The sequence below is a fragment of the Merops nubicus genome, unplaced genomic scaffold (genome assembly GCF_000691845.1).
Source record: "Merops nubicus isolate BGI_N331 unplaced genomic scaffold, ASM69184v1 scaffold2539, whole genome shotgun sequence".
In the NCBI taxonomy this organism is placed as follows: Eukaryota; Metazoa; Chordata; class Aves; order Coraciiformes; family Meropidae; genus Merops; species Merops nubicus.
In genome coordinates this window covers 1-10,326 of record NW_008628829.1, presented here as the reverse complement: position 1 = coordinate 10,326, position 10,326 = coordinate 1, and the positions used below count along the sequence as shown (strand labels likewise).

The following is a 10,326-nucleotide window of genomic DNA, read 5'->3' as shown; positions in this document are numbered from 1 at the left end:
TCAGGGAAGATCAAGTGCTTGTGGTCCCTGGCAGGGCTGCTGTGCTGGAACTCTTTTCCTCTCCACCTCTGCACACACGCCCTGCCCGTGCAGCTCCAAAGAAGGTCTTACAGGAAGGATCTCAGACAAACAAGTCACAGCAGAGTCCTTTATTTTGTTCAAACACAAAAGGAGCACAACCCTTCATTTCTACAGTCTCTGTGCTATACCAGACAGGGAAATACTGAACTAGAAATGGTGTTAAAAAAGGCATTTCTCTGGGAACAACATTCTCACGAGTATAACACCACCACCAGCCACCAAAAATACACAAGACAAGCTGGGCCTGTGATAAAGGACATTAAAACTTGTTCTGCAGAAGAAGAACAGTTTATTGCTCCTGGAAAATGTCCAGTGATTAGTTTCTTCAGGGCATCCTTGTACTGCTGATTCCTCATGCTGTAGATGAGGGGGTTCACTGCTGGAGGCACCACCAAGTACAGAACCAAGACCACCAGCTCCAGCAATGGGGAGTAGACAGAGGGGGGCTTCAGGTAAGCAAACATACCAGTCCTGATTACAACAGAGACCACGGCCAGGTGCAGGAGGCAGGTGGAAAAGGCTTTGTGCCATCCTTGCTCCGAGGACATCCTCAGTATGGCCCTGAAGATCACCACATAGGACATCACAATGAAAACAAACCAGCCCCATGCTGAAGAGGCACTAACCAACAGGAACCCAAGTTCCCTGAGGTAAGAGTGTGAACAGGAGAGCTTGGGGATCTGGGGGATTTCACAGAACTGGTCCAGGGCATTGTGCTAGCAGAGGGGCAGTGAAAATGTATTGGCCATGTGCAGCACAGCACTGAGAAAGCCACTGGCCCAGGCAACTGCTGCCATGTGGATACAAGCTCTGCTGCCCAGGAGGGTCCCATAGTGCAGGGGCTTGCAGATGGCAACATAGCGGTCATAGGACATGATGATGAGGAAACACAACTCTGCATCAATCAAGAACGCTACAAAGAAGACCTGTGCAGCACATCCTGCATAGGAGATGTCCCTGGTGCCCCACAGGGAACAGTGATAGAGGTGGAGGCCAGGTCAAGAACAGAGAAGTTGAGGAGGAAGAAGTACACGGGGGTATGGAGGTGGTGGTCCCAGACTGTGGTGGTGATGATGAGGCTGTTGCCCAGGAGGGCAGCCAGGTAGATGCCCAGGAAGAGCCAGAAGTGCAAGAGCAGCAGCTCCTGCATGTCTGTGGATGCCATGAGGAGGAACTGAGTGATGAAGCTGCCATTGGACATTTACTGTTTCTGGGCATGGGGACCTATTCAAAAAAAGAAAGGCCAGAGAAAAATCAGGACAGACTCCTCTGAGCAAAGCCACCCCATTTTTCACAGAGATTGCCCCTAGGGGAAAGGCATTCCCTATCTCTGGTGTGTGCTGGCTGAGGGTGCTGTGAGGAGCAGGAGCTCCAGCCTTGGGCTGCCATGGAGTCAGCTTTGCTCTGCAGCAGTGTGCACATGGGGCTCGACTGGCACAGCTCTGACATTCACTGGGGATGTCAGATGGACTCCACCTGGAAAAGTTCAATCTCTGCACTCATGACTCAGAAGAGCATGGGCTTCAGAATAGACTTTGCATGTCCTGATAATTATTTTGTTTGTTATTTTCCACCATGGCATCTGGGAGCTTTCTTTTCAGTAGAAATCCCCATTTTTATGACTGAAAACATGAAGGCTCCTGAGACAGGACAGGCAAAAAGTCTCAGCTCACTGCAGCTGAGTGTAGAGCCAGGAGAGATGCTGTGTCCATCAGTCTGTTCCCATCTGCCCTGTGCTGTCCCTTGGGTAGTTGAAGATGAGTTCACACCCAAATCACCCTTCAGAGCAACAACTCTCTGGATTAAACGAGAGCAGGGGAGCACTGCTTCAAAGGGCAGGTCTGGGAACATTTCTCTGTCCTGGCCCAGAGGGACACCTGGGACAGACAAAGCAGGACACAGCCCCTCCTGGAAAGAAGCAAAGGACTCTGGGAGCAGAGTGTTGACCCCAAAGGGAAGCCTCCACACTCACAGAGTCCATCAGGAGAGCTGAGCCTATCTGGGGGCAGCTTGCAAGTCTATCAGGAGAGGCAGAGAAGACCATCAGTGGCCCCAGGAATGAAATGTTCTCAGGAGAGTCAACTCACAGCCCAGCAGCCAACACCCAGAAGGCACCTAAAGTGTAGGGCCCAAAGAGAGCTGCCTGAACATGGCCTCCCCCAGGGCCTGTTTGCAGTCTCCCCCAAGCCCCAGCCTGTCTCTGCTGCCTGGAGGTGTCCTGCCCAAAACTTGCTCCTGTGGCCCAAGGTCTCCTACCTGCCAGGGTTCCCAGAGCCCATGCCACCAGCTGCTTGCTCAGCTCTGCCCTGCAGACACCTCCCAGCAGCAGGGCCCTGTGGAGGGGCACTTCTGGGTGAGCAGCTCTGATGTGAACCTCACACCAACCCTGAGGAGGCTGGAAAGATGCTTCAGGTGCTACCTGTGAACTGCAGGGGGTTAATTTCTGCTCCTCCCAGGCTTATGCTCCTCTAAGAGTAACATATTTGGAATTTCAGTGCCTCCCTCTGAACTGAGACATTAATTTCTATGCCTCATCTCCCACCAAGACAAACCAGAGCAGAAGACTAAAAGAACAGATTTTGTCACTTTCAGGTATACCCTGCCTTGATGTTCTTGAAAATTGTTCCAGGAATGTCCGGGGGTGAGCTGGAGGTGTGAGCAGCCCTGATGCAACAGCACACTCTGGAGAGCAGAAGGACCCTGCCCTGCTGGGGATTGCTCTTTCCACCCACAGCACCGTGGGGAGCTCCCCGGGCAGGCTGAGAGCTGACCCTGGCAGGCAGCAGAGTTGCTGCCAGCACAGCCCTGGTCACCTCTGCCAGCACACCCACCTTCACAGGCATTCAAAGCTGGAGCTTTCCTGGAAGGGCAGGCTACAGGCTAAAGCAAACGTGGCAGCTCCAAATTTCTGGGGCAATGCAGATAGTTTTAGGGGCTGCTGAGATCCAGCACAGACACTCAAGAGCTGGCAGCTTTCCTAGGGGAGCAGTGGGCAGGATGCTTTGCCTTCAGGAGCTGGGCTCAGCTGAGAGAGTAACATCATAGAATATTCCCATTTTCATAAAAATACCTTATAAAAGCTGGCTGTTATCTACCACTATTGGAGAGCTCTGGTGGTGTCAGTGAGTATCACTATTCACAGCTTCATTAATCAGTTATTGTGGTACAGTTCAGGCTACACTCCAGTGATTATTTCAGTGAGTACAGGAGACACTGAATCCTCTCTTACCCAATCACCTTTCCTACTTGTCCAATGAGCCCTTTATGGTTTTCCCAATTTTCTGTGCTAACACTGACTGTAGCATTAACACAGCAGGATGACATGACAACCAAAGGGCAATAAATACAAAACACTTAACCGTTTTATTCCTCTGACTTTTTCAGCTTTAACTTTGACTCCTTTTCTTGTGAGGAAGCTTTTGCTGTTTTGACTTTCTTTTCCGTTTCAGCAGTTTGGGTTTTTTGCTTTTGCCTTCTGGAACGTAACAGGTCTTCACGTCCGAGTTCAACCATTTTGTCTTCCCACGACTTCATTTCGTTTTCATACCGAACCTTATCATCTTCAGCAAGCTGCAGGTATGGCTGGTAGAAAATTAGGTATCAAAAGTTATGGAAGGGGGTTGTCGGGACAACTGCCAACTCACATCCTTACTGCAGCAAGTAAGGTGACTTGTACAAGACCTGTGATCCCAGGTGTTCACTTTCATCTCCAGAAAATTCAAAACCCATCAAACTTGCACAAAAATACCAAACCTCAGCATTAAATTAGAGTTATATCAACAGACAGTAATTTGTGAAGAGAAAGTTAAATCAATATTGCTACTAACAGCTAAGGGTTTTTATCTGAGGACTGTTTGAGAGACAGCTGGCTTATGTAAGCAACAGGAATAGATATTTCTGCACAGCTATTTCAAATTCTTTTCTTACAGAAAGAACATGTATCTAGTGCATGTTCTAAGTACACATGCAAAGCAACCAGGAAGGAGGAGGAAGGACAGTAAGGTATACTGTCCTTTTCAAATCTGGGTGTTTTGAAAATCTGGAGGTTTCAGTTACATTTCAGTATAGCAACCCTCTGCTACACTCATCTGCAGGTTCCTAGTTCAGTAAATCTGGCAAAAAATTTTCCCCAAAACAACCCAAGTTAACAAATTACTGTGTGCATATCACTTGTAGATTTCTGTTGCTCATGTCTGTCAAAAGGCTTTCTGTGAGCAGCAAATTACTATGCCAGCATTTAAAAATACTATATATTAGAAAAAAATTAATAAATCTTGTTGCAAATTATTCCACAATCCTCCCTAGATGCTGCTCAACATCCATTTCCATGCATCCAGAACTTGTGTCCTGTCCCCTTGACTCACATCTTCTCAACACTGAACACAATGGTCACCACTGGAATAAAAGTAACAACAGCCTTTTTCAAGATGCACGAATTACATCTCTGAGTATTTCCTCAGTATATTTTGAGCAACCAAGTTAAAGATTTTGCATTAATTTCTTCATTTTGACTCAAGTTAGTCACTTTCTGATTAGATCAGAGCCTGATCAAAGCCCAGGGACGTACCTGCTTTTGAGAACTGGACAGTTTTTGCCACGTATCAAATAACTGCTTCAGCTTTGCCTAAAGGATATAGAACATGGGACATGTGAGGGTTGTTTTAACAACAGGCTCACCACAGAGTGTTACAGATGAATGCCACACTAGTGAAAGCCAAGCATAAACCAACCTAAAACCCACCAGAACCATTTGAAAAACTAATGTATTTGTGCACCAGCACAAAAAGATGCAGAATTCTCTGTCCTTACAGAAAGGCCAAATGAAGCCTGCAATGCTGAAGTGAAGAAAAACCAAAAAAACAGCACAAATATTTTAAGTCTGTATACCCCCCCAGCAGTTTATACAGGACATGCCACCAGCAGTATAGCCGGAACACCACAGCCTAAAAAAAAATAACTTAAGCAAACTCTATATTCTGAGTAACTGAACAGTTTCTTTGAAAATAACAGAATCCAACACAGATTTTCTGAATACAATAGACCTATTTTAAAGAATATTCTTTCTTGGCTTACCACAGGCGAAATTCCCTCACTTTCTTGAAAGTTTTCTGACACAAAAATGTTAAAGCCACTACGAGGCCTTTTAGGTTTTCCAAGCACAGTCAATTCCTTTAAAAACAAGAAGAAAAGTTTTTCAATCTACCATGCATGCGTTTTTTCCAAAACTTTTATCATTTGTCTTCGTATTTTATACAAAAATCCGACTCAAATCCATCTTTTGGTGTTTTATTCTGTAAGCTAGACCGTATGTCAAGATGCTCTCGCCCCTTGTCAAGACTTGTACTAAACTAAATTAAGAGAAGCTAACAACTTGAATTTTCAGACATTAAAAAAAGCAGCTTAAACTGATTCTTTCTTCAGTACAGTCCTTCAGAAGCCAAAAGCTGTTACTAAATCCCACTCAGTAAGAAAGTCATGACAACACATTTTCTCTTCTCTTCACAAGGCTTTTGTTTCTTGTGTGAAATACTGTGAGCCTGCAGAGTGGGCGGCAGCTACCCAGCGTTGTGGGAGGGTAAGAAGGTGGAGCAGAACCAGCAGATTTCCAGGGAAACAGAACTAGGTTTCTCCCAGAGCGCTCTGCCTACAGGGATGATGGTGAGAGAGGGAACGTGCAGCACATTACAGATGCAAATACACCGTTGGTTTTCTCCTGACCTAAGACAGTCCCACTGCAGCCTGGGTGCTGCAAATCGACATCTGCTTGGGTGCTAGGTGTGCCAGTTATATTCCTTTTGGTACCATACTCCAAAAACCATCAACAGAATCATGTGGACCAAAACCTTCCTTTCAAACCAAATTGATTTTACTTTTTCTATGTCTCGCCAGATGTAGAATTTACAGAGATAAACAAAGAATAAGTAACTCCTTCAAACGATTTTGCCACTGGACAAACCATAACATTATACCTTTACAGATGGTTCTGTCTCTCAGGATTTATGTGTAAACCAGCAAAAAGGGAATAAGAAAGATAAACTGTATGAAGAAGTCAGCAAGGGCACTGGCAGACATGCCTCTGTGCAGCCCGAATTCAACATGTCAGTTGCTACAGAGATAGCAAAGTGGCAGAATCCAAAGGAAAGAAGGAAAAAAGGCTATTTCAAGCAGTTATTACCTTCTAGGGGCCACTGAAGTAATGCGTACAAGGCCTTTGTGAAAAGCTATTTCTGGATGTCTTCCCAACCAGCGAAAGTGTTACTGGCTCAAATGTCCTTTGTTACCTATTATTCCTCAGGCAGCTTTTGGAACAGGATGAAAAAAACAGAGAAGCTACCTGTGAGCACAAAGTTATGTGCGAGTTCTGGTCTTCGAGCACAGGAGAGTCACTTCTAATCCATGGAGTTTTGTTCTGGGTCATGGTTTGGTTGTTTTTTTTTCCTTCTGACACTCACTTTTGTATTTCTAAGCATGAGTCAACTCTGCTGTGTATGTTAAGACAAACAGACTTCAGGTTTCTTGAGAGAAAAGAAACTTGAACTTCAAAATACTTACTCGTTTTGCCCTGAATGATCTTCTTTTTGCCAGTCGTCTTTTCCTTTCTTCTTTCAGAATGGCAGCCTGGGCTGGAGTTAGCTGTGCTTTATATGCAGCCAACTGCTCCTTATATCTTTGCCAGTCTGTCTTTCTAGCTTCCTCATAAACCTACAACATAAACCACAGAATTCTAGCATGGTAGGGGTTGGAAGGGACCTCTGGAGACCATCTTGTCCAACCCCCCTGCTCCAGCAGGGTCACCCAGAGCAGACCCAGGATCACGTCCAGATGGGTTTGGAATCTCTCCAGAGGAGACTCCACAACCTCTCTGGGCAGCCTGCTCAAGGCTCTGGCACCCTCACAGCAAAGAATTTTTTCCTCCTGTTCAGAGGGAACCTCCTGGGGTGAAGTTTGTGCCCATTGCCCCTTGTCCTGTCACTTGGCACCACTGACAAGAATCTGGCCCCATCCTCTTGACCCCATACCTTTTAATAGTTATAAACTATCATCAACCTTATACTGATACTTTTAGTGCTCAAGAGCACTTGACCATTAAACAAGGTAACACTTTAAACCTACTAGTTAAATAAACCTACAGACTACCCTGGAACAGAACATTTTTAAAGCAAAGTAGCAACTTCAGATCTGTTTCATTGCTGAAAGGATTCATGAGAACTCAGATTCAAAACCTGGGCTCTTCCCATGAATTACTTCAGTTAGTCTGTTAACACTGGATGAACCTTCAAAGCAATAACAATCTTCCATACAAGGAGGAGAAGATGAAGCTTGGCTGAAACAGTGACTTTTAAGGTGCACACACCCTTGGCAGCACATGAGTGCTCCAGTCACTGAACATATTGCTATGCCAGCCAACACCAGGCACAGAAGCATCATAAAATCCTGGTACCAGGGCACCAAGAAGAGCTGAGCCAGGCTACTGAGCATCCAGGCTGACCTGAAAAATCACCATCCCGTTCTTCATTTCGGATCCAGAAACAAAAAAGTGTATTTTACTCAAAGGCACATAAAGCCAGAAGTCCAGAAGGAATGTAAGAGCACTTTGATTCTGCTGGACAAAGATACTAACTACTTCAGTTAGAAAAGTGCAATTAGCTCCTAACCGGATCTAACTGCTAACTGCAGTGAAGGAAGAACAATCATTACTTGGCTACAAATGGCACTTACAGTCAGCAATGAATGATTAGCAATTCATGGAGCTGTTTTACACTGTCCCTTGAAATTGCTACTCCTAAAGAGACTTCACTGCCTAGGACAAAAAGTTACCTAGATGAAACTTAGTTATCTGTAAATTTGGTCTCTGGTTACTATCTAATGGGCAGAAAAACAAAAAAAGTCAGTCCTTTCATCAAAAATAACTGAGGTTTCACCTAACTTAGGCATAAGCAACTTCACATTAGGTTATACATATAATGGACACACATATCAATTTAGCATTCAAAAGAAATGAGACACTGGTTCTCAGCCCTACACCCACACAGAGCAAGATCTGTCTCATGTATTTTTCTGGCAACAAATTCAGACCACCAAAACCAGGGTAATCTGTAGAAGTATCAGAGGACCTTCCGCTGAGTACTTCAGATCTCCCAGTTCTCTTCAGAATTGTTTATGCTTTGTTATGGTTATTTAAAAAGCAACAACAACACTGCACAAAAACCCCAGAGAGGTCACTAATCAAGTAAAACGATTACTAGTACTCTACAGAGGTCAGTGCACACTGGGCCAAGACACAAACTCACCTGCTTCTGTGATGCTGGTAACTCCTTCCAAGCATCTGCTATTTTTTTGACCAGATCCACGCTGTTAACTTCTGTACATTAAAATTGGAAAGAAAAAAAAATAAAGATCGACATTGTACCTTTAGTAAGTGTCTTGCCAGACCTGAATTTGTTAAAGGGGTAAAAAACCAAACAAATTAAAAACAGAGGGTTCTGGAAAGAGGATATAACTTGATTCTTCTTGAAAAACTCTTTCCAGGCTTTTCCTCTGTTTCACATGAAAAGAGAGAGATCTTCCTCTCTCTCACCTCAAGCACAAAGTTCAACCATCTCAACAGGGGAAAAGCAGAACCAAGCTCTTAGCAGTAACCTGACTTCCAGAATTCTGGAAAAACAAGATAGATGGGGAGTTTTTAGTCCAAGTATCCCAATCTTAAAACCTTTGCAAATATATTGCCAATGACAAAAAGAAAATGAACAATCAGCTTAGTTTTGAACTCTACCTCCACTGGACAAGAAAGCCCCAAAGTTCTCCATCTGCATGACAGCTACAGCATGTTGACTTGCAGATTACTCAAAATTTAGAAATGGGGAAAGCACCAGTGTGGAATGTCACTACAATAAGCTCTGCAAGTTCAGAGCCTCAGCCTTTCAACCTGCTGGAACTCTTGAGCTACTGAACAAAACCACGTACCAAGCAGTTGACCCTTGTTAAATTCACCCCATAACTTGCTCAATATAACCATAGTCCTTTAGGCTCTTTAAGATTCATTTCAACAGTATTTTCCAAATCAGTGCTTGCTGACAAAGTGACAGCATTGCCTATAAATGAGGTTTGGGGAATATATTAAATGTATTCCCAGAAAATCATTTTCCCCTCAATACACTTACGGTTGGACTTGGTGTTCTTAAAGGTCTTTTCCAACCAAAACAATTCTATGATTCTACAGTTCACTTTTTCTCCCATATATATGAAGACAATCAAGTACATGTAGTCTTTAAATTGCTGAGGACCAAAATAAAATCATAAACAGCTCACTGTATCAGCAACAGCATACTTCAAATACATCCAGATTTAAAAATAACTGAAACACACAAATCACTTCTAACATCTATTGCCCAGGTGAGATTTTTCCTCAGGTATTTTTAAAGTTACACACAAATGTCACTTTTTTAAGTAGGGAAGATTAAACTAACACATGTAGAGGCAGTGAGAAGGGCAATACTGAGTTTACCTTTGCTATACTACAGGGAGAATCATAGGATAAAATTGTAGAATTGTTTTGGTTGGAAGAGACCTCCAAAATTATCAAGTCCAACCATTAACCCAGCACTGCCAGACCACCACTAAACCATGTCCCTCAGCACCACATCTACATGGCTTTGGAACCCCTCCAAGGATCGAGACTCCACCACTGCCCTGTGCAGCCTGGGCCAGGCCTGGACAACCCTTTTGGGATGTCATTTTCCCTCACGTTCAACCTAAACCTCCCCTGACACAATTTGAAGCCATTTCCTGTTGTCTTGTCAACTGTTCCTTGGGAGAAGAGACTGACCCACACCCAGCTTCAGCCTCCTTTCAGGGAACTGTCGACAGTCTCCCCTGAGCCTTCTCTTCTGCAGGCTCAACACCCCCAGGTCCCTCAGCTGCTCCTCACCAGACTTATCCTCTAGACCCTTCCCCAGCTTTGTTGCCCTTCTCTGGACACCCTCCAGCCCCTCCATGTCCTTCTTGGAGTGACAAACCCAAAAGAGAATCCAGGACTTGAGGTGTGGATCACAAGGTGGGTTTCAATCTCCTGAAATCAGGGCAACGTACTATATAACATTTAATTTTCTAAATCAATACTTCGTTCCAGTTTTCTATTTAAATCTCCCATTCCAAAGCGACGACACTGCTGCACACATCCAGCAACCCCCTAACACGCCTGTCCGACGTGACGCCGCGTCCGCAGAAGCCAGGCCCCGGCGGCCG

General features: G+C 44.6%; 1 protein-coding gene and 1 pseudogene across 1 annotated transcript; both read right to left on the bottom strand.

Moving 5' to 3' along the window:
• Window positions 1-272: 272 nt before the first annotated feature.
• Window positions 273-1,282, bottom strand: LOC103779145 (annotated as a pseudogene).
• A 2,162-nt stretch (window positions 1,283-3,444) lies between these two features.
• TFAM (transcription factor A, mitochondrial) lies at window positions 3,445-8,443 on the bottom strand (the record flags this gene model as incomplete). Its single annotated transcript, XM_008946763.1, has 5 exons — window positions 3,445-3,663; window positions 4,649-4,705; window positions 5,155-5,250; window positions 6,634-6,783; window positions 8,373-8,443. Coding segments are annotated over 5 exons (593 nt in total), but the record flags the coding sequence as incomplete, so codon positions are not given.
• Window positions 8,444-10,326: the final 1,883 nt, after the last annotated feature.